The 22,384-nt window shown below is 53.7% G+C and overlaps 1 protein-coding gene and 2 non-coding genes across 4 annotated transcripts; all 3 read left to right on the top strand.

The window, feature by feature from the left end:
* Positions 1-923: 923 nt before the first annotated feature.
* Positions 924-18,001, top strand: KANSL2 (KAT8 regulatory NSL complex subunit 2). Of its 2 annotated transcripts, none has more exons than XM_074934971.1 (10): positions 924-1,061; positions 2,654-2,911; positions 3,770-3,948; positions 5,342-5,456; positions 6,108-6,271; positions 8,216-8,382; positions 9,267-9,363; positions 12,042-12,295; positions 15,704-15,943; positions 17,096-18,001. In XM_074934971.1, the coding sequence occupies exons 1-10, from the start codon at positions 961-963 to the stop codon at positions 17,228-17,230; spliced, it is 1,710 nt and encodes a 569-aa protein (XP_074791072.1). In that variant the 5' UTR covers positions 924-960; the 3' UTR covers positions 17,231-18,001. The 2 variants fall into 2 exon arrangements, with proteins under 2 accessions (XP_074791072.1, XP_074791074.1); XM_074934973.1 differs by lacking the exon at positions 924-1,061 and adding an exon at positions 1,070-1,153.
* Positions 9,464-9,599, top strand: LOC141975439 (small nucleolar RNA SNORA2/SNORA34 family). The gene has a single exon (XR_012635920.1). It is a non-coding gene; the product is annotated as a small nucleolar RNA SNORA2/SNORA34 family (small nucleolar RNA).
* LOC141975440 (small nucleolar RNA SNORA2/SNORA34 family) lies at positions 16,748-16,884 on the top strand. The gene has a single exon (XR_012635921.1). It is a non-coding gene; the product is annotated as a small nucleolar RNA SNORA2/SNORA34 family (small nucleolar RNA).
* Positions 18,002-22,384: the final 4,383 nt, after the last annotated feature.

Raw genomic sequence — 22,384 nt, 5'->3', positions numbered from 1 at the left:
GGGCTGGGCTGCTTCACCACCAGCCCACCTCTTCTGGGAGTTTTTAGGGACTGGCAGTGACATAGGATTGTTCTGCTTAAAAATGCACCCTCCCCTCCCTCCCCCCCCAGCCCAGCCCCCTGTCCTCCCTCCCCATAGCCATACCCCCCCGCCCAACCAGCCCCAGACCCATACATACCCTCCCCCCCCCGCCAACCCAGCCCAGCCCCCTGTCCTCCCTTAGCCATATCCTCCCCCATAGCCAGCCAGCCCCCTGTCCTCCCTCCCCCCACCCCATAGCCATACCCTCCCAACCAACCCCACCCCATACATACCCTCCTTCCCCCCACCAGCCCAGCCCCCTGTCCTCCCATAGCCATATCCTCCCCCTGTCCCCCTCCCCCCACCCCATAGCCATACCCCCCTGACCAGCCCCACCCCATACATACCCTCCTTCCCCCCCCCGCCAGCCCAGCCCCTGTCCTCCCATAGCCATACCCTCCCCCTGTCCTCCCTCCCACCCCTGCCAGCCAGCCCCCTGTCCTCCCTCCCCCCACCCCATAGCCATACCCCCCGACCAGCCCCACCCCATACATACCCTCCCCCCCCGCCAGCCCAGCCCAGCCCCGCCCCCTGTCCTCCCATAGCCATGTCCTCCCCGTCCTCCCTCCCCCATAGCCAGCCAGCCCCCGTCCTCCCCCTGTCCCCCTCCCCCCACCCCATAGTCATACCCCCCCGACCAGCCCCACCCCATACATACCCTCCTTCCCCCCCACCAGCCCAGCCCCTGTCCTCCCATAGCCATACCCTCCCCCTGTCCTCCCTCCCACCCCCGCCAGCCAGCCCCCGTCCTCCCTCCCCCCATAGCCATACCCTCCTCTCCCTCCCCCCCCCTGCGCCCCCGCCCGCTCTACCCCTCCGCCTGTTGCCCTCCCTCCAAGGGGCTGGCCCTGGCTCCCTGACTGATGGGTCTCTCCTCCAATGGCCGTGGGGGGCCTCCTGTTTCCCGTTCCGGGATTGGCGGCGGGCTGGGCCAATGGCACGGCGGGAGCGGGCGCCGGGCCGTTCTGGGCGCGGGCGAGGTAAGATGGCGGCGGCGCTTCCTTGCTGGGGGGACGGCGTGGGCCCCCCCCCCGCAGGCAAAATGGCGGCGCCGTGGGGGTGGGGTTCTCCGGTGAGGGGGCGGGGGGAACAGCCTGGAGGCCAGCCCGTGGGGGGGGGGCGAGGAGAGCCGGGGGGCCAGCCCGTGGGAGGGGGGGGTGAGGAGAGCCTGGGGGGGTCAGCCCGTGGGGGGCGGGGCTCAGCCCGGGGGGCCAGCCCGGGGGGCCAGCCCGGGGGGGAGGGGGTCACCACGTGGGGGGCGCCTGGGGGTCAGCCCGCGGCGGGGAGGGGAGCGCCTGGGGGTCAGCCCGCGGGGAGGGGCGAGGAGAGCCGGGGGGCCAGCCCGTGGGAGGGGGGGGTGAGGAGAGCCTGGGGGGGGTCAGCCCGTGGGGGGCGGGGCTCAGCCCGGGGGGCCAGCCCGGGGGGGAGGGGGTCACCACGTGGGGAGCGCCTGGGGGTCAGCCCGCGGCGGGGAGGGGAGCGCCTGGGGGTCAGCCCGTGGGGGGGGGGCGAGGAGAGCCGGGGGGCCAGCCCGTGGGAGGGGGGGTGAGGAGAGCCTGGGGGGGTCAGCCCGTGGGGGGCGGGGCTCAGCCCGGGGGGCCAGCCCGGGGGGGAGGGGGTCACCACGTGGGGAGCGCCTGGGGGTCAGCCCGCGGTGGGGAGGGGAGCGCCTGGGGGTCAGCCCGTGGGGGGGGGGCGAGGAGAGCCGGGGGGCCAGCCCGTGGGAGGGGGGGTGAGGAGAGCCTGGGGGGGCCAGCCCGTGGGGGGCGGGGCTCAGCCCGGGGGGCCAGCCCGGGGGGGAGGGGGTCACCACGTGGGGGGCGCCTGGGGGTCAGCCCGCGGCGGGGAGGGGAGCGCCTGGGGGTCAGCCCGCGGGGAGGGGCGAGGAGAGCCTAGGGGGGTCACCCCGTGGGGGGCGGGGGGAGCCTCAGGCTGGGGTCTCCCTCCCCCAGTGGGTGTTTTGCAGTCCCCTCCCCTCGTGGGGGTGGGAAGCTCTCGGGGGCAGGGGCCAAGCCCCTGGCTCTGAGTGGGGCCCTGAGCCCACAGCAGAGTATGGGGGGGGGCTGGTTCTCTGGGGCAGGGGTTGGGAGAGCCCCCTGGGGGGGGGGGGCTGGAGAACCGAGCTTCTTCCACGTGTTTCCCCCACCCGTAAGAGGCCCTTAGTCATGGCACAAAACGCCCCTGCACCCCAGTGGCAAAGGGTTTGCGTTGGGTCCCGCCGGCTTCCCCGTCCCCTGCTGCTCTGCGGCCCCGCTCACACGCAGCACACCGGGCATGCGGGGGAAGTGAGCTGCAAAGTGACCCGGGATGCCATGAAGCTCAAACCTCCCAATAAAGAGCAGATTAAACCAAGGCTGTGGGACGAATTCCCTCATGCCGTGCTCTCTTGTGCTGCTGGGCTGTCTCGTTTTGTGCCATGACACCCTCTGCAGAGTACAAGGACTTCTGCTGAAACACTGACAAATAATTTGGTCCTATTTCCCTTTGGTGATGGTAGCAGGGGCTGGTCAGTTATACTAGCGTCTGGGGGTTGCTCCAGCTCTAACAATTAGCTGTCTGTATCTGTTGCAAGTTTTGGTATGAACAGAATTCGGATCCATGTCTTGCCGTCAAGTCGGGGGCGTCTTACCCCTGTGCCAAGGCCCCAGGAACCCTTGTCATGTGCCTTCGCTCACCGCCAGTGTTCCCAGCCTCGGCTGGAAGGGCAAGAGTTCTGCATTAAGCACATCCTCGAAGACAGGAATGCTCCCTTCAAACAATGCAGCTACGTCTCCACTAAGAATGGGAAGAGGTGTCCAAATGCTGCTCCCAAAGCTGAGAAGAAGGATGGGTAGGTATCCGCCACATCATGGTTACCTCTATCTCAAGCTAGTAGAATTAAAGTGGCCTGGAGGGAGTATCTTGTCATGTGAAGGATCTGTCCAGTGGCTAAGGCACAGTGCTAGGAGCTCTGAGTTTTATGCCTAGTTAGACTGCTTTCTCATTGTGTGACCTTGAGGAAGTCACTTTGCCTCTCTGAGTCTCCCTTTAGCTATCTGCAAAGTGAGAACAGTAATCTGTCTGGCAGAGGGATTAAGAGTTAATAAATGCTTAAAAGTGATTTGAGATCCTTGGGTGAAAGGTGCTGGAGAACTTGTAGTGTTTATTGATGTGTTTGTTTCCTGGTGCTGGCATCACTGCAACAAAACTTTATCTTCAGTGGGCATAGCATCAGTGCTGAAATATCTACACCCTCACAAAGATTTGTATTCCCGGATCTTTGAGTGGGTCCTTGTGAGATAAAGATGATCAGTCCTATGCATGTGGGCCTCTCTGCATGGACATTAAAAATCCTGTGTCAGTTTTTTGAAAGAGTGAGAGCTTGCCCCCATATCCTTTTCCCAAAAATCCCTTCCCTCACTTCACTGCTAGGCCACGTGGCTGCCACCTCTATGCCAGAGGTAACTGCATTTCAGTGGTTGTGCATGTGATTTGTAAATCACATGGGGTCCTTTGGTAGTATAGGAACTATACAAATGACGGTCAGAGTTGCTTGAATTTATCATTGGTGTCAGAGGAGTGGAGTAAAGACTCCTCCTTTTCCAAGCCAAGTGTCACTGAACACCTCTCACTCTATTGCTATATTTGCCTTGCTGGTTGGAAGCTATGAATTCCGTGAGCCATACAGCATTTTGTTTTGTCCCCTCAGTGTGTCGTTCTGTGCTGAACATGCCCGCAGGAACGCGCTGGCACATCAAGCCCAGATGAAGAAATCCAATCCCGGACCCATGGGTGAGACTCTTCTTTGCCAGCTGAGCTCTTATGCAAAGATGGAGCTGGGCTCCCAGACTGCAGAGAGCAGCCGCAGTGAAGCTAGTCGAATTCTAGGTGAGAGCTTTGAATGAAATGGACAAGAAAAAATAATTTTGGGGAAGCCGCCTTCTCTGGAGCTAAAATACGAAAGGAACCAGCAATTAAGTCACACAATTTAATCCTGGAAAGGGAACAATCCCAAGGAATCTGTGGTAAAAACATGATGTCCTACAAGAGAGAGACTTTGCTTAGTGATCTGATCACTGGACCTGGATCCATGATCTCCTGTGTGACCAAAGTTAAGTCGCTTCACCTTTCTGAACTTAGGTTTTCCCCTCCTGTAAAACATGGGGCAATGCATCAGAGTGAAGTTGTGAAATTTAATTAATAAACATCTGTTGAAGTGCTCCTCCTATTATCCTATGAGATGAATCCCCTTATTTCTCCAGCTTGCAGGTTCTGTGCCCTAGTACAGTGGTTCTCAACCTTTCCAGAGTACTTGTATCCCTTGCAGGAGTCTGATTTGTCTTGCGTACCCCCAGGTTTCACCTCACTTAAAAATGACTTGCTTACAAACTCAGACAAAAGCCCTGGCTGGGATGATTTAGTTGGGGATTGGTCCTGCTTTGAGCAGGGGGTTGGACTAGATGACCTCCTGAGGTCCCTTCCAACCCGGATATTCTATGACATTAAAATACAAAAAGTGTCACACTGTTACTGAACAATTGCTTATGTTCTAATTTTTACCATACAAAATAAAATATTTATAAAATCAATTGGAATATAAATATTGTGCTTACATTTCAGTGTATGGTATACAGAGCAGTATAAACAAGTCATTGGCTGTATGAAATTGTAGTTTGTACTGACTTCCTTAGTGCTTTTTATGTAGCCTGTTGTAAAACTAGGCAAATATCTAGATGAGTTGATGTACCCCCTGGAAGACCTCTGCATACCCCTGGTTGAGAACCACTTCCCTAGTAAATGGACACAACCTGGCTACAGGCGGTGCGGCTTCTGTCCTGTGGGATCAGCTCAGCAAGGAGCAAGCCAGCAATTTTCAGGTTTCTTGGTAGGGGAGATAAGAATTCCATGCATCCGATGAAGTGAGCTGTAGCTCACGGAAGCTTATGCTCAAATAAATTGGTTAGTCTCTAAGGTGCCACAAGTCCTCCTTTTCTTTTTGCGAATACAGACTAACACGGCTGTTACTCTGAAACCATGAGAACTGTGTATTTTGACAGCCCAGATTTAATTGGTGACTTTCCTGTTCAAACCCTGGAGCTTACCTATGCTGTTTGGGGGTTGGGACATCTGTGATGTGACCTGTTTGTCTCTTGAAGAGCTTGGTTGTCTCCGCTCCTGCTGCCGGACTCCTGGCAGTTCTTGGCTGTGCTGTGCTTGAGTGACAGCAGCCTGGAAGTGGGGCTGAATGGCCTGCCTCTGTAATGGGCTTCTTTCCTTTCAGATGAGGACAGCTGGAGCGATGGAGAACAAGAACCCGTGACAGTGGATCAGACGTGGCGAGGGGACCCTGATAGTGAAGCTGAAAGCATCGACAGTGATCAGGAGGACCCTCTGAAGTAAGACACGTTGTGAATGCCTGTCAGTTGTGTAGAATGGGGAGCTTGCTGCCGCAGGACAGTAAGAATAATTTAGATCCTTGTTAAAAGACAATTCTAGGAAAAGAAACAGCATCTTCAGTAATGCTACAGCTAAAAATTGCAAATGTTGTTTCTCGTGAGTTACACCACATGCTGATCTCCAGATAGGGTCAGGAAGAAACTCTTCCTCTGAGGTATGGATGAAAAGAAGCTGTTGCCTTTTTTTTGTGTGAAGTATCTGGTGTTAGCCCTCATCGAAGAGTGGGTACTGGGTTAGATGGGCCATTATGGGTCTGTTCTAGTCTGGCCTCTTTTGAAATATGTGAAGCCAATGTGATGTTCAGTATTGTGTAGGATGCAGAAGAAAATCCTGCATTGCTCCAGTGTGACCAGGTCAGTCTTGTATATCTCTAGAATGTAAGCACCTCCACTCGCTGCCTTTAGATTTGTATGCACTGGCTGGCTTGCAGGTCTCACTTATTGGTTAGATAGCTTCTCCCTGCCAGGTGTGCTGCTCTAGGCTACCTCTTATCTGGTGGTATCTCAAGGTGATTGGCGAACATCCATAAAGCTCATGGCTTACTGTCCCTCACTTACTTGTGACCTATTGAATTTGGGTTCTTTTAATAGACATGCTGGCGTGTACACAGCTGAGGAGGTGGCGCTGATCATGCGTGAGAAGCTGATCCGTTTGCAGTCATTGTACATAGACCAGTTCAAACGACTCCAGCACCTCCTGAAAGAGAAGAAGCGTCGATACTTGCACAGCCGTAAGGGGGAGCATGAAGCCTTAGGCAAGTACTGGTCTAGGAAGCCACAGCTTTGTATTCCTGTGGTTACAGGGCACAGTGCATGTATAAGCCACACACAGACCTTTATGTTTCTTAGGGGTGATTTCAGTTCTTCAATGTGCCTGCAGGTGATGGTATTTGTGTTGTGTGTGGTTGGCCAAGTGTTTGAAGATTGGTCTCATGGTGAGTATGAAGGTTGCCCGATTTATTGCTCTTTAACATTTGCAGCGTTGTGAGGAAACAAGCCTGCAAAACCTGAATTCTGAGAGAAAAATTATTTTCTGTATGGGATTTCCTGTTTTCTTTTTTAATAAACAAAATGTTAGGGTGTGTAAGTCCTTGTCTACACTAGAAAAGATTTGCTGGCATTGCTGTACCGGCAAACCCTCCTCGTGTACATGCAGCTTATATTATACCCGTTTGGTAGGCAAAATAAGCTACGCCAGCCAAAGCTCTTGATGCTGGTATAACTGTGTCTGCACTGAGGTTTTTGCTGGTATAGAAATGCCGTAAAAAATCATGCCCCAAACTGACATTACTATACTGCAAAAGTTCCTCATGTAGACCTGGCCTCAGCGTGGGGGCTGAGGACTGGCAGAGGGGCCATGATCGGCACAGAGGGCTTTGACCAGTGCTGCAGCTTCCTCAGTCTGGCTTAGAAAGCCTTTCCCTATGAATCGGCAGGAGCCTAGACCCTCAGATGCCCCGAGCACAGGGATGAAGAGGATGAAGCAACAGTTAAAGCTCTCTCCACTGGGAAGATAATGTGCTAAATGTATGAGATGCAGTTATTTCCCTGACCAGCTCCACTCTCTAGGCCCTCTGTCTGTCTCCATCCCTGCTTTTTACATTCCAGGCAGATGGCATGCTCTGTGGCGCACCCACCCCTAAGTCCATCCCATGGCCTTCACTTTCCCTGACGGATTTCTTCTTCCAGACTTTGTTTAACTTCACATGCGTACACGGTTATACTTGTAAAAACCATACATACAAAATGTATACTGATAAAACTTATGTGCTTATCGTTTTCAAAAAGAAAACGGAGTGGGGAGAAGCAGAGGTGGCAGTGGGTCACCCCAAGGATGGCAGGAGAGGCACTTGCCTCTTGCCGATTTCCTGCGGTCTAGAAGATGATCTTTGGAGGCAGTTGTTTTTATAGTTCAGCTAGTGAAAGGTTGCGTCCTGTAGCTGGCTGTGCTGCAGAGCCACACGAAGAATGGCTTCACTGTCCTCATCTCCGTGGGTAACGTATCCTGCAAAAATACAGTATGCGGCCCCTTCTCTGACAAAAATAATAGGCTATTGTGTGCAGCAGTGTTTTATAAAATATTTTATAAATCGGTAACTTGGTGAAAAAGTCCATGATGAACAGTCAGGTAAATGCAAAGTTACGAACATTCACATCACAACATTTGCACATTAATAAACTTTTAAAATAGACCATGTAGTCAGCTTTGGAATAATCTGTAAGCCAAGTCAAATTGCAATTCTAATTGCAGGAATTCATATATTATAGTCTGAATACAGGTTTGACCCATCAAGAGTTTCAAAAAGGGAGGAGTCCTTTAAGAATGCTTACAGACTAACCAATTTACTTAAAGATTCCTTCTTTGCCCCTTGGGGTAAGTGGGATGAGCTTGCAGGAGGCTGCACTGTGCTGTTCAGACCTTACCAAAAGGCTTAGTTCCTGCTCTAACTGCAGAGCTCAACACCACTAGAATGTGGAGCTGTTCAATGCCTCTCTCAGCAAGGAGTCAGCAGTTGGAGGCCTTCCATAGCCAGCTAAATGGGCTGGCTCCCTGCATAGGAAATCCATCCCCAGTCTCGCTTAGTAGCGGACAATGGAGTCCTCTGTAAACAGAGGAGTTTCGTTTAATCGGACTGGGGCGCTGCAGCAGTCTGGGCAGTGTTGTGTGATGCTGATTCCCTGCGGTCTGTGTCTCCCAGGGAGCAGCCTTCTGACAGGCCCAGAGGGGCTTCTGGCCAAGGAGCGTGAGAACCTGAAGCAGCTGAAGTGTCTCCGACGCTATCGGCAGCGCTACGGCGTGGAGGCCCTGCTGCACCGCCAGCTGAAGGAGCGTCGGATGCTGGCGACCGAGGGCGCGGCCCAGCAGGTACTTCATGCTGTAGACACAGGGAGGGTCTGATCTCAGGCCTGTTGGAGTTCCAGACTCGCTTGGCTCCCAGGTCTCTTCTCCCTCCCCTCCTCGTGGGGATCACTCCAGCAAGTTCCATGTAGGTCCAGCCCTGCCAGAGTTTCCATTGTAAAGCCCTGTCTTTGGGGATATGTACATCAGCCATAAATACTCACTCTGGGCAGATGCATGGCATATGAAACCTCAGCCAGTGAGTATGGAGTTCCGTCGGGGCTGCTTTTATTAAAGGGACAGGAGCAGTTATAGTGTAGGCCCAAAATGTAGATCTGGAGAATGTTTCCCTTTAAAGAAAGGGGGGTGGGCGAGAGGCTGATATGAGTAGGAATAGGTTTTCATCACTTGTCATTAAATGGAAATTCTTTTTTTTGTTGGAGCAGGGAGAGCTAAATATTCCTTGGGAGCCCAAATGTAGCCACCTTGTGTTGTGCAGGAGAAGCCAAATTGAAATTCACTGATGCAGTTGTTTCTGTATGGGGAGGGGGGGGAAGCTACCTAAATGTCTGAATGAAATTAGAGGATGGGACTGATTTTAAACTCCCCAAGGCAGGGGGTTCAGCCCTTCCATGATGACACTTCCCTCCCCTCCCCCAAAAATAGCAAACTGGGAATGGCTGAGAATCCGTGCGCTAGGGCAAGAAAGTTCAGTATCTGCCCTGAAAATGTGGGCTGCCTCAGAACCTGAACTCTCTCTGACGATAAAGTCACAAAAAGCTGACATCCCCATGGCGGACCGTCGCTCTAATAGCTGAATGTGAGCGTCCTGCCAAGTGGCAGGTCTCTCTCCAGTCAGGAGGGGGGCAGTCCTGTGTGGCTCTGATCTCTTCTCTTGGGCTCCTCTACAGGCACACACCACTCGTTCCAGCCAGCGGTGCTTGGCCTTTGTTGATGACGTTCGATGTTCCAGTCAATCTCTCCCCATGACCAGACACTGCCTCACTCGTATCCTTTTATCCTCCCATCTGTAGTGAGCTGCACATGTGACTCTGCTCCAGCAGCATGATGTCTACTGGGGTGACAGCTGTGTTGATCCTCGTTTCTGTTGGCCCTGAATCAAGGCCATCGGTTTGCTGTAGCTGTTGGTTTCAAGCAGGAGCCCAGAGGAATGCCTTCCCGTGGTCTGTTGGCTGTTCCAGAGTCTCAGAAGGGAACAGCCAATTCCGTTGAAAGCAACAAGCGAACCATGGAAGCTTACAGGACAGCCACAGGCTAATTTCCAGCTGTGTTAAACTAAGATAGAAGTAAATTGGTCTTTAACTCATAATGTAATCCTTGAAGAATCCTGGCTATGGATGCTGATAAACATCTAGAACAAGGAAGTATTGGGTGGAGCCTTTTGTGAGTTAAGAATAAATCTTAGCTCCCCTGGGAATTGTCACGGGTCCCTAGATTTGCCTTGTCTTACTTGGATTCCCGGGGGGCGGGGGGAATGCTATTTATTTAGTGCACGTCCACACTGAACAGTGAGTCTCATACTGTCTCCGTGGCATGTTTGTCAGTGACTTCAGAGCGAGTCTGCTTGGCTTACAGATAAAACAGTGGGCCAGCCCTGCAGATTCCCACTGGGTTCTTTCCAGCTTCTAGATCCCCCCAGTAACAAGCCACATTCTGTCCCTGGTTACACCTGTGCAGCCCCCATTGGCTGTAGGAGTTTACACTGAGGTAACTAGAGGTGGAATTCGGTGCTGCATTCAGAGCTTAGTTTTAGCAGTTGTTGCTGATGTGAGTCAGAGTAAACTCCAGCTCCCTCTCCCAGAGTCATGTTGGCTGAGTGGGGCTGGCAGCAGAGGAAATTATGAACTTTGTTTTGTTACTAAAGTCAGCAGATCTGAATCTGGTTACACAAAGGGAACAGGTGTGTGTGGCAGGAAATGGCCATTGTTTCTCCAGGATAAATGCTCTTAAAATGGCTTAACCCAGGAGACATTTGCAGCTGGCTAGCTTAGAGCAATGCAGGCAATGAAAGGACTGTATAAAAAATGTCTTCTCTTATGTCTGATTCGTGTCTATTTACTGACACAAACAAGATTTTACTTTGGTCAGCCCTGCTGAGCTGATAGAGTTACAGGAGAACCATGTGTAATCTGTTCTGCTTTGTGCATTGTTGATAGACTCCTTGGCTCTGTTTGGTTTTCAGGAAACTAGATTGTTGGTAATGATGCGTGAAACAGACAGAACCCATCTGGATTCTCCTGTTCCAAGTGGGGTTGGTGAGTTTGATAAATCATGTTTTGATCTGTAAACTAAGCACTTGATCTGGAGTCACTAAGAGAGATTAAAATCCGGAGCCCCACCCTGGTGTTTATACAGAGCCTCTTTTCTGATGGCATCTGCCCTTGAGCATCTGATAAACCTAGGCTCCTCTGGTGTAGGCTTAGTACTGGTTCCTTTAGTTTGAATTACTAGCTTCTTTAAGTCTGACTGGGAATCCTGTCTGTGTATTAAGAGATTCCTCGGTGTGCGTGTGTGGAGGATTTAAGAGGAAATGGTCATCTTGAAATCTGATCAACTTAAAAAAATGAGCTAAAAGCTCTTTCAGGTCCTTCATCTGTGTTGGAGTTCCCTGCCAGTTTGTGGTTTTACAATCACTGTGTTTTCAGTGTTTTTCTCTCCTTTGATGCCTTGCATAAAAAGGGAAACTGTGAAAGTAACTATGCACAAAGACTTAGTAACGAGTTATTTTTGCGTGCCTTGACTTTGTGGGTGGGTCTGACTTGAGACACCTTAAACAAGCCCGATTTGTCCAAGAGTGCTGAGTGCCCAGTCTCTGAAAATCCATTTAAAGTGCTTTTAAGTTAAGTACCCAAGTCACTAGTCATTTGGGTTGGAGTGCTGTCATTCACAAAGTGAACAAACTGGGGAAGAAATTGCTCTAATTTTTCCTTTACACAGAACTTCTGAGATTACTGTAACAGTAAAAGGCCACAAGTTACCGATGGGGGTGTGATTTTACATTTGGCAGGGTTCCTTTAAGTGGTCTTCAAACAGGAAGTCAGTCTGTCACATTCAGCAGGGGATTGGTCTTGTTCTAGTTTTGATAGTGAGCGAGTGGCAGTCCCCAGCTACTGTCTGCTGCTGGACAGCCTTAGAAGTAGGATGCCATTGGAGCTGTGGTCTGTTTGTGATTAAAGGCAGGAAATCCCATTTATGCTATTGGCAGGAATAGTTTTTCCTCTAGGCACTTTTAGGTACAGAAGGGATGAAAATCCGGAACTAAATTCCTAGGTTTGGAAAAAGCTGTGTGCACACTGATATAAACACGGAGCTCCCTGCTGCATGGTAGATGTGAAGGTTTGTGCAGATACTTATGACTTATTTGCAGCGGCCCATTACATTGCATTCGTAATGCTGCCCATCTGAGGGTCTGGGTGGGAGTGCTTTACAAGCATTCAGCTAAGCCTCGTAACCCCCTCTTCCTCCTACCAAGGTGTCAATAATATCCCTATTTTACAGCTGGGGCACACACACAATTGACCAAGGTCACTGAGCAACTGGGGACTAGATCCCTGGTCTCTTGAGTCTATATGCTTCGGCCTCTGCTTTGTGTCCCGGACAAGAGACCTTTCGGTAGCTGGTTTCTCTGCCAGGCTCTCTACGTTCCCCTTGACTGCATCTTCCAGATATTTGTCAGGACACCAATCAGACATTGTTTAAGCTGTGCCAAGGGTCGGAGGAAGCGCCCTGTGACAAGCCGGTTCCTGTAAGCCTCTCTGAGGGTCCCTGCTGCCCGCTTCATCTCCAGCTACCACCCCAGATGTACGTACCCGAGCAGGTGCTGTCCGTTCCCGAGGAGCTGGACGCTGCCCCCATGGATCTGTACTTGAGCACTGCTGAGCTCCAGCCCACCGAGAGCTTACCCCTGGAGTTCAGCGACGTAAGTTGGAGCAGCCACTTGATGCGCAGTAGTGCGGTGTGCAGGCGTGGTGTCCTCCAGTGAACGGAGGAAGAGCATTGCTGTCATCATTATGCAGGCTAAAGCCGTGTTAAAATATTATGTGGGGGAGGGGTGGGGCTATAAAGCAACAGATCCCAATGCCTTTACAAACCACACAACCAGGTATCACTGAGAAGCAGCCATCCCTAGGGTAGAGAGCCTGCAGCGCTCTGCGTGACATTGGGGTGTACAGGTAGCTAAGGCAGACCCCCTACCCTTAGGAAAAGAACTCTGGGATCTTTAACCTCCACACAGAACAAGCAGGATCTCTGGTTTTGAGGGACTCACAATACAATGCCTAGGTGTCGTGGTACCTGTGGTGGTACCGGTTTGCCTGCTCATCTGAGCTGTTCTGCTGAAACTGGATAAGGTTCAGAAAAGGGCAACAAAAGTGATGAGAGGTATGGAACGGCTTCCGTATGAGGAAAGACTGGGACTTTTCAGCTTGGAAAAGAGACGACTAGGGGGATGTGACATGTCTATAAAACCATGACACATGTGGAGAAAGTAAATAAGGAAGTGTTATTTACTCCTCCTCATAACACAAGAACTAGAGGTCACCAAATGAAATTAACAGGCAGCAGGTTTAAAACAAACCAGAGGAAGTATTTCTTCACACAACGCACAGTCAGCCTGTGGAGCTCTTTGCCAGAGGATGTTGTGAAGGCAAAACTGTAACAGGGTTCAGAAAAGAACGAGATAAGTTCATGGAAGCTAGGTCCATCAATGGCTATTAGCCAGGCTGGGCAGGGATGGTGTCCCTAGCCTCTGTTTGCCGGAAGCTGGGAATGGGCGACGGGATGGATCACTTGATGATTCCCTGTTCTGTTCTGTTCATTCCCTCGGGGACCGTCGGCAGACAGGATACTGGACTAAATGGATCTTGGGTCTGACCCAGTATGGCCGTTCTTACGTTACAAGCAGGCACAGTGGGGTGATGTGAGTCTAGAGTTTAAGCATCTCCTGCCACTTGCCTAGGGTGACCAGATAGCAAGTATGAAAAATTGGGACTGGAGGGGTGCCCTTGGCGCCTGTATAAGACAAGGCCCCCAGTATCAGGACGGTCACAATACTGTTGGGACATCTGGTCACCCTGCACTTGTCCTTCGCCAGTACCTCAATCAATTCCTTGTTTTTGTTTCTAGTCATTGAAGAAAGAACCATCTCGTGTGAGGTTTGAGAATTCAGAGGGTTTGGGAAATGTTTGTTTTGGTGGGGTTTTAACCTGATTGCTCCTTTGCAACTGCTAGTCCATTTAAATCCATATTTAGGGGCTTTTTTTAAAAGCGGCTTTTTGCATCTATCCCATAAAGGATGCACAAGGGTTTTAATCCCTGGATTACTGGGATGTCCTGCATGCGGGTTAAGCCTCCATGTTGAAAAATCCTAATGAAATGTATTTAAACAAAGCCATTGCAGTTGCTCTGAACTATCTTCTGAAGGAGACATTTCTTGCTTTATAAATTAGATATTACCAAACTCTCCACACACTTCATCCCAAAACAGACCTTTGGCACCAACTTAAAAATAGCCGGACAGGAATGCTGAGAGAGCCTCCTTTAGCCATAGGGACCCTAGAAGCCATGGCATTAATATAGGAGACCACGTGCCCCTGGTCCAGTGACTTGAAAGCCCCTGAGCGCTGAAGCTGCTTGTTAGGAACCTAGATCAGCTGTGGCTGCCATAAAGGCATGAGCTGACACCCATTAAAGTCAATGAAGCCTTTCCATTGACTGCCGTGGGCATTGGGTCAGGGCCTCTGTTTTCTTTGCCCTGGGGTTTGAATGTTCGCATGGCAGAACTGGCATGCTGCTGCGTGCAAGAACAGTCTTTGGGGGAAGAATTTTTGTCAGGCCAAAAACGTGTTGGAGCTGGAGCTGTTCTCTTGGCCTGTGCAGGACGTTAATGGCTGTTCAGACAGGAATTCAGGAGCCTTATCTCTGCTTCTGGCCGTACTCTGAGCTGGGCCTGGCTGTTGGCTGGAAAAAAGTGGCCTGCTTTGGAACAGCCCTACTAGCATGTGTGTCCATGCTATTGAGATAAGCATGGGTCTGCCTTGCTAGAAGCACACAAGTGATCAGAGTCCTAGGGCCTCTCGTCCTGGGATTCATTCGGTCAGAGGGATCCCGGAGGGAACCTTTCCACGGTCCTTCTTGAGAGGACTCAGAGCTTTGTCAGCATCCAGATATCCAGAGCCTCTGCATTTTATCTAGTGTAACGTTATCCTGTTAACATGCTCCTCTGCAGTCACCAACATTCCACCCTCCAAAGCCAGAACAAATACCCTCCCCTAACAATAGCCTCCGACCAGTCCTGGCCTCCCGTGTCAACATTATCATCAGGAGGCACAGCGGCAATGTATTTGTGAGCATGGCAGAGTGGAGGAATAAAACAGAGGAGTGGTAGATAGTTTGCAATGGTGCCTGTCCGGGTCCCCAGAGAGGGCTCTGCTGGAGTGTGATCATTTGTGTGGGGCCTGTGAGGCTCCTGAGAGATTGAAATTAGATCCTCACCCAGACGTATTGCCCCCACCCCTTAGTTGGGTACTTGCCCCTTCTTGGTCATCCCGTTTGTGGGACAATGGTAGGTCATGCAGGGCTACAGATCTCTGGGTCCTCAGACTTGTCTTCAGTGGAAGTTCAGCATTTCCATCCCAGATTGTAATGCTGCCAGGGAGAGGCAGATTTCTTTAGTGGCTCAGAGTGCTGTACCCAGAATTCCAAACCCTTGGTTATCAAATAAGGGAAGCCCCAGACAGGCCGGTTTTTCTTCGCGCTGGCATGGTTTGGAGGAAGAGAGAAATTAATCTGACAGCAAGTCTAGAATTCCTGGTGTCCCAGTGCCTGCTGCTGACTTCCTCCCTCGTGCTTAGAACAGGGCTGAACCATGTTGGCATGGGGCATTGTGGGGGAAGCTTGCCCTGCCACTGTCTTTGCCTGCCCTGGGGTCAGAGGATTCGGTCTTCAAGGCCAACAGTCACCACCTTCCACCCCTAAAGGCTTCTAATAACATGGCCAAGTAGGGAGGAAGATCCTGAGGAGCTGGAATAGGATTGTCCCTGCCTCCCCTGCCCTCCATGTGAAGCTGTGTTTTCTAGCAGCCTGGTGACTTAGGACCTACTCCAGACGGTAGCAGGGACTGCCTGGGCTCTGCCCCCTTTAGATTCTCCCAGGACTTTCAGACTTGGTGAGCCCCTGCAGCAGAGCTCTGGGTGCCCAGCACTTCTAAACTCAGGCCCATGGTCTTTGCCCTGTGATGTAAGTGGGTAATGTGGAGAAGGGGCCCAAATCTCACCTCTGTAGTCCACTCAGCCCCTTGAAGCCTGCTGGCTGGTGTTTTCTCTTGCAGGACTTAGATGTGGTGGGAGATAGCATGCAGTGTCCCCCTTCCCCTCTGCTCTTTGACTCCTCCGGGGCCCTGGAAGATCAGGCGATCAAAGATATTGCTGAGGCTGCTGTAGACATACTGGCCCATGAAGAACCTCCTCAGCCAGGCATCCCGACCCAGGCCACCCAGCTGGACAGAGGGAGCTCTTCTGGCCAAGCCACCTTGCCAACTATGGAGTCTCATGCAGAGCCACCTGCCCAGGTAGAGCCGGGGATGCGCCTGGGGCTTCCAGCCATGAAGCAGTAGCAGGAAAGCTCCCAATCTGGGCAGTATTTCCCCTCCAGAACTCTGTAAGGAGTTGGACGAAGGGGGAGTTGCTCCCTTTTTACGAGCTACCAGGTCAGCTCTGTATTGGCGAAAGCTCCATGCGGCTGCTCTCCCGTGGAAAGCCAGCCGTGGCCCCACTCTGCCCAGCCATATCACGCCCTGGTGTGGATGATCGCATGTTTCCGGGCATTAGCTGATTGCCTGCAAGGGTCAGGAAGGAACCTTTCCCCTATATGCCTCACTGCACAGCTGAGATGGTGCACTATTTGTGTGTGTGTGGAGTGGGGGCAGACAGGATACATCTCTGTCTGAGGTATTGAGATGTGGTCTGCACTGAGGGCCGGGTACCCGGCCAGTGGCCTGAGCTGTTGCAGAAAGTCCTGTCTCTCCGGTGTGATTCCAAAGGAACGTTTACTCCATCGCTGTCTCTCTCGTTACTACCTTGCTCCTCCCAGGCATCGAACACCCTCTCCCTCGCTGGTGACATCCGGCTCAGCCAGGAGATTGCTATGAGGTTGGCCTTTTCTCTGGAGGTGGCCGCTGGGAGCCCTTTTCCCTTCCCTCCGATTGCTGGGGAGGGCTGGATGCTGCTGCTTCCACAGCTGAAAGGGGTCTCTGGAAAGCAGCGACCTTCCCCTTCTTCCAGGAGCTGAGCAAGCTGCTCCTAGCTCTTACCAGCCTGGGGCACTAGGGCCTAAGCTTGGGATTCAAGCTGGCAGGTCTGAAATGCCCCAGCGGCAGGCCCTGAATCAAGGCCATCGGTTTGCTGTAGCCGTTGGTTTCAAGCAGGCGCCCAGAGGAATGCCTTCCCATGGTCTGCTGGCTGCTCCAGAGCCTCTTGCGGGGAACGGCCAATTCAGTTGGAAGTAACAGTCTGCAAATGGAGGCCTCCACCAGGAGTGGGGAGGGCTGGACTGGAATCGCTCTGGAGCTCCCACCCTACTCTGGCCAGCAGCTGTCCTGGCTGCAGCACCTTGTGGCTCCTGTGCTGAATGCTGCTCGTGTGCATATGCGTGAAATCCGCGAGCCAGGCCCTAACTCGGTCAGGTGCTGGGCTTGTGACTGTGGATTTTCTGTCTTTAACAGAGTCGCCTGCAGACTGGGGTGGGCGGGCCTGGACCAGAGGAAGACAGGAAGCTGGCAGAAGCTGCAGCCTCCACCCGGTCACATGGAACACTGGCAGCAGCCAATGGGAATCCGGAACAAGCCTCCATCAGCTGATAAGATCTCGGATTGGAATCCTTTTTCTTGATGAAAGTCTTGTCCGCCCTGAAAGGGACCTGAGCATGAAATACATGTGGCTGGCGGAGTATGGTAACCCAACACTTCACCTTTCCACCCGAGAATTGCGGCCAAATGAGTGAAACCGGGGAATGGTGAAATGTCTGGCCAGAAGCTCATGTGACAGGTTCCAGTTGGTTGCTTTCCTGCCAGTCCCTCCCACTCTTTCAGTTCTGGTTCCTTTTGGTGAAGCCTGCCAAAAGCACAGCTGGCTAGTGAGACTGTGTGTCATTCCCAGTCAGGGTAGAAGAGACGTAGAAAGGGTAGGCGGCTCGTGGGACGCACGCTCAGCGAAGTTGTGATGTATCCATGGAGAGGGGTAAATGAGCCAAACTGAAAGAGTTTTCCCAGGTGGGGACTGAACATTCTGTAGTCAGCCTGTCAGGGATGCATGCGCTAGGCAGAGGCTTGGCTTGTTCAGACTGTAGCACCGTGTACTAAAGCAAGATTCTGTCCTAACTGTACCCAGTTCATTCTAGTGTGCAACGGCTGTCATTCCTCTGGCATTGTACGCCTGAAATTTGACTCCTCACTCTAGCTTTAACCGATGGATGAGCCCATAGGGTGCTAATTGTGTGTAAAATAACAGTATATAAATCTGCTGTACAAAGTTTCCAATTTGTAATCAAAACAGGGAAATTTCCATCCCCCCCAGCAAAAAACAGACAATAAAGAAATCAGAAGAAAATGGCTGTCCATGTTCCGGGGGGTTGTCGCCTCCTGCCTCTGCTGTCACAAAGTGCATCGAGATTCTCCTGTGAAAGGAGAAAGGTAAAATGGCTTGTAACGCTGTCTGGAATTAGGGGCTTCATTTAAATTCGGGTAGCGAGTATTGAAGAAAAAGGGAAACTCCCCCATTCTCTGGGGCTGCATACGTAAAGCAGAGCATGAGCGCTAAGAGCAGATGCTCCTGCGGACCTGGGATACTGTCGCTAGTCTGGGAGCAGTTTCATTGTTCGTAAATACTCTGCATGCACAAAAGATCTTCAGGGGGGAGGAAAGGAGGGGGGATCGTAACTGAAGGAACCGCCCTCTGCCTGGAGGAAATACAACTTTACGTCATCTTGGCCCCTGTGTAACTTGAGAGCAGCCAAAGGAGAGAGACTGCGAGGGCACAGCATCCTCTGTGTTGGAACCGTGGGACGTAGGCCTCTGGGGAGTTTGTGGAATGAAAACCATGTGGCTGCAAACCTCCTGAGTCTTGCCATGTCCAGTAAAAATACACACGGTCATGTTTCACTCAGTCTTACAACGTGAAATCCCAAAAGATCTGCTGTTGCTCTGTGGTTTGGTGAGAGCGGCGCCTGCGTAGCCCTGCTATGGGGCAGGGGCTGCCAGACTTTCCCATTACAAATCCCCTATTTTTAGGGCTTCCTAGCTCTGTGCACGAGGCCTTGGCCTGGGAGCCAGGGCTGGAGTTGTTTGTGTAATTTAACCACAGAAGCAACTCCTCAGTTAGAGGAATGGTGAGGTTCAACCCGTTCCAGGCTTTGATTTGATTTGTGTTTATTGAATTGTTGCTTCTAGCAGTCCCAAAGCCCCCTGCGAGTCCTGTGTACGTCCTGCTGGGCTAGAGCCTGGCTCCCTGCCATGCATGGCTGGGTTTTGCACATTAGCAACTAAGACTGCCCCTTCCTGCAAACAGCATAGCCATAGTGCTGACTCCCAGTTCGCTCAGTGGAGCCCGTGTGCAGGACGGAGCCCTGGTCCTGCCAGTGAGGGCAGCCAAATCCCCTGGTGAGCGAGCCCTGTACAGAACAGCAAGGATGCTGCATGGCAACCCAGAGTCTCAGGCCTGGATCTTGCGAAGGGTGCCGGGGGTAGGGCCTGCTTGGCAGCGCATGTGCTGCCCTTCCTTCAGTGAGCGCGGCAGCCCGCTGTCTGTCCTTTCGGTGAGCGTGGCAGCCCGCTGTCTGTTGTTTCGAAAGGCTGGGTGCTTGCTTGCCCTTGGGGGAGATGTGCAAAGGGAGCTTGGGTTTCCACGGGCTCAGGCATTTAAACGCAGCAACACTTGTGCATCCCCTTGAACGTTTTCCTTTCCCTCTTCTCCCCCTCCCTCTGCTGTGCTCACTGACCAGAGGTACCTCGCCCTGAGGAACGGTACAGAGCAGATTCAGTAGCACCCATCTGTTGTAATCACTCTGTGGATGCTGTTCTCTGACTTCCACTGTGCTCAGGAGAATTCATTTGCTCACAGCTGACGTTACTGCTCCTGGCCTTGCCCATGGACAGGGCTTGGGGTATTTATTAGGTGTGTGACAGTAGGTCCCAGCAGCCCCCGTCAGAGCCCGGGCCCCAGTTGGGCTAGGCACTCTACACCCAGAATTCAACGTGGTCCCTGCCCTAAGGAGCTGTTGGTCTCCGTGGGGTGGGGATGCTGTGCAGTGCCTATTCAGGCCCCCAGGGAGCGTTCCCGGCCCCCATGCTGGCAAAGGGCCAGTGAGGCGGGGCAGCCCATAGCCGTAACAACGTTCCACGTCGCTCGTCGACTCCACCAACCTCCTGCAGCATTTCCAGGGACTCCCCAGAAGCAGCGTGCGCTGGGAGGGCAGGCGCCTGTGGGTAGGATGGGTGTGGAGGGAGCAGGGGGCTGCTGGCCAGACATGTTGCCCTTTCTTGGTGCCCATCTGCCCTATTTACGGGCTGCTGCGCTGAAGCCCGTCTGCTTTGGGAAGGATTTTGGCTGAACCCAGGGGTCCTGACTCTCCCCCTCTGCCAAGCCGCTAGAGGCCACTCCTCCTGGAGCAGGGGATGGACCCCAGACAACCTGCCCCTTGCGCAGCCGGAGGGTGCTGGAGGGAGCGTGGATTCTAGGAGGAGCTGGGCATGGTTAGATTAGCCATGGTTAGCAGGCTGTGGAAGGGAGGGTGCCTGAGCTGCCGGAGGAAGGAGCCAGGTCAGGAGCGTCCATGGGGAGGCACTTGCAGGGTGAGTGGAGTGAACTGGCCATGCCCTTGATGCATGGTTGCCCAGAGGCTTCTCTCCTGGCCCATTATTAGCAGGCTGGAGAGCTGGGAGTGGGGAGGAGCGGAGCCCCCCTCCAGAGAAGAGCAGCCTGAGCTGCCAGCTTGCTGTAGGGCACCTTGGCCTCCTTGCTCCTGGTGGAGGCTCCAGCCAACCTGTCACGTGAGCTTCACAAGTCAGGGCTAGTTCTGCCTCCCAGCACCGTGTGAGCTAGAGAAGGCTGTTCCCGGACCGTTTCCACAGCCCTCACCACCACCTTGATTTCAGCAGAGCTCCGTGCATGTACAGACCTGACTGCACAGATCCAGGGTCTCACCTGTCTGCCAAGCACTAAAATGCAGCCACCGCTGGGATGGAACATGGCAGCTGTTCAACAGCACATGACAACGTTAGAGAAGCATAGGAGGGGAAGGGAAGTAGCACCTCGTGGGGGAAGGGTGAGGCAGAATGTAGCTGCCCAAGTGAGAATTTGGCCGGATTCTGGACCTAGCACCTCTCGAACAGCCCAGTTTGGTTGTGACTGTATTTCTGTCTCATGAATGATGGCAGGCTCGCCGCACCTTCTCCCAGGCTGGAGCAATGGGGTCAGCGCTGGTTCTGAGGGGCCCATCCCGAGCGAGCTCCAGCACCAAGCGTTGCTCAGAGCTGTCCCGCTCCTGAGCTGACTCTCCTTAGCTTGTGAAACACAGGTGCCCCTAGTTCCTTTAGCAGGCCGTGCACTAGCCCCTAACCCCAGGGCCTTCTGCCCACAGGGCCTCTGCACCTCGGACCATCTCCCCTCTGGCCTACTGAACCCTCAAAACAGGGGCTTTCGTCTGGGCCACGTAGTGTGGGGGTGATGGGTGCATCTTGCAGACGACCCACAGAAGCCTCGATGTGCGTTTGCCCCACCTGGCGGCCTGCTGCCTGGTCACCTGCCTGGTTGCCAGCTCCTCTGCGCCAGAGGCTTGGTGAGCTGGAGGGGGAAAGCCAGCGGTATGAAATCGGCCAACACACGGGCACGTTGGGCTCTTTGAGACAGGAGGTGGCAGAGAAGGGAAACTTACCAGCTGGTTACAGGAGGGGACGTACGTTGTACCTGCCAGCATCCTGGCCATGTCTTCCTGCTGCGCCTGGCAAAGGTGAGACGTCTCCTGGCGCTGCCAGCAGGCCCCTGAGGCGGAGTCTTTGTCCGGGGGCCTTGCAGCTACTTGGCAGCACCAGAGCCGGTTTCCTTTGCTGGGCTCGTCGGTGAACAGTGCTGGCATTGTGATGGGGCAGGGAGGTGACTGGCTCCGCTCATGGGCCTCAGAGTGGTAAATCTGACACAGATGTCAGAGATCAGAGCGGCATGAAGCAGCCTGGTTTGGTCTGCGCATGCTGGAGCCAGAGCTGGGAGCCATTAAGACACCTCCAGTGGGCACGGAACTGACAGAAAAGTTCACTACAGGGGTGTGGGTGGGAGGGGGGTTACAGGGGATAGGGAGAGGAGCCCCGGGGGTCAGCGTGCTGGTGCCACGGGCTGGAATGAAGCCGGGTGGCGGAGGGGATGCATGGGGCTGGGATGCTGTGGGTGGATGGGGCACTGGGGCGACAGGGCCCTGCCTGGCTGCGGGAGGCGCCCGGGAGCTAGCGGCTGAATGCGGGGTGCCGGCGGGCCCCCGGGGGGTGTAGCAGCGGGGATGTGGCCCACCTTGGCACAGGCGAGGGGCTAGTGTTGCAGCTCTCCGAATAGCGCCCCCGGGGCAGAGTGGAAGCAGCCTGCCCCCAAAGGGTCCCCTCTGCCCCTCTGCTGGGCGCTGGCTGCACCGTGTGCTGTGTGACCCCCCTCCCAGGCAGGCTAGACGGGGCCAGCAGTCTGGGCTCCGCTGCCCCCGGGGATCAGCGGCTGAGGCCCTGGTGCGCTTAGCAAAGGCCCCTGGCCCCAGGGCGCAGCCGCTGCCTTGGACCCCCCATGGCCGTCTGTCCTCCTTGGCGGCCGGGCCCCCCCCCCAGCCTCCTGCCCCGGGTTTCGAACCAGCGCAGCCCGGGCTGCCGCGGGCTCCCAAATGGGAAACATCTGGCGGGGAGCGCGGCTGGACCCGGCGCCGATTGGCTGCGGCGGGTCAGGCTGCGGGGGGGGGCTCCCCCCCCCAGCCGTGACATCACGTC

The sequence above is a fragment of the Natator depressus genome, chromosome 20, assembly GCF_965152275.1.
Source record: "Natator depressus isolate rNatDep1 chromosome 20, rNatDep2.hap1, whole genome shotgun sequence".
Taxonomy (NCBI): Eukaryota; Metazoa; Chordata; order Testudines; family Cheloniidae; genus Natator; species Natator depressus.
The sequence above is the reverse complement of the archived record's forward strand: the minus strand, read 5'-3'. Positions and strand labels throughout refer to the sequence as shown.

Coding starts and splice junctions, on each gene's coding strand:
- KANSL2 (XM_074934971.1), top strand. CDS start 961: ATGGCCGTGGGGGGCCTCCTGTTTCCCGTTCCGGGATTGGCGGCGGGC. Junction 1,062..2,653: donor CCGTTCTGGGCGCGGGCGAG/GTAAGATGGCGG, acceptor ATCTGTTGCAAG/TTTTGGTATGAACAGAATTC. Junction 6,272..8,215: donor GGGGGAGCATGAAGCCTTAG/GCAAGTACTGGT, acceptor TGTGTCTCCCAG/GGAGCAGCCTTCTGACAGGC.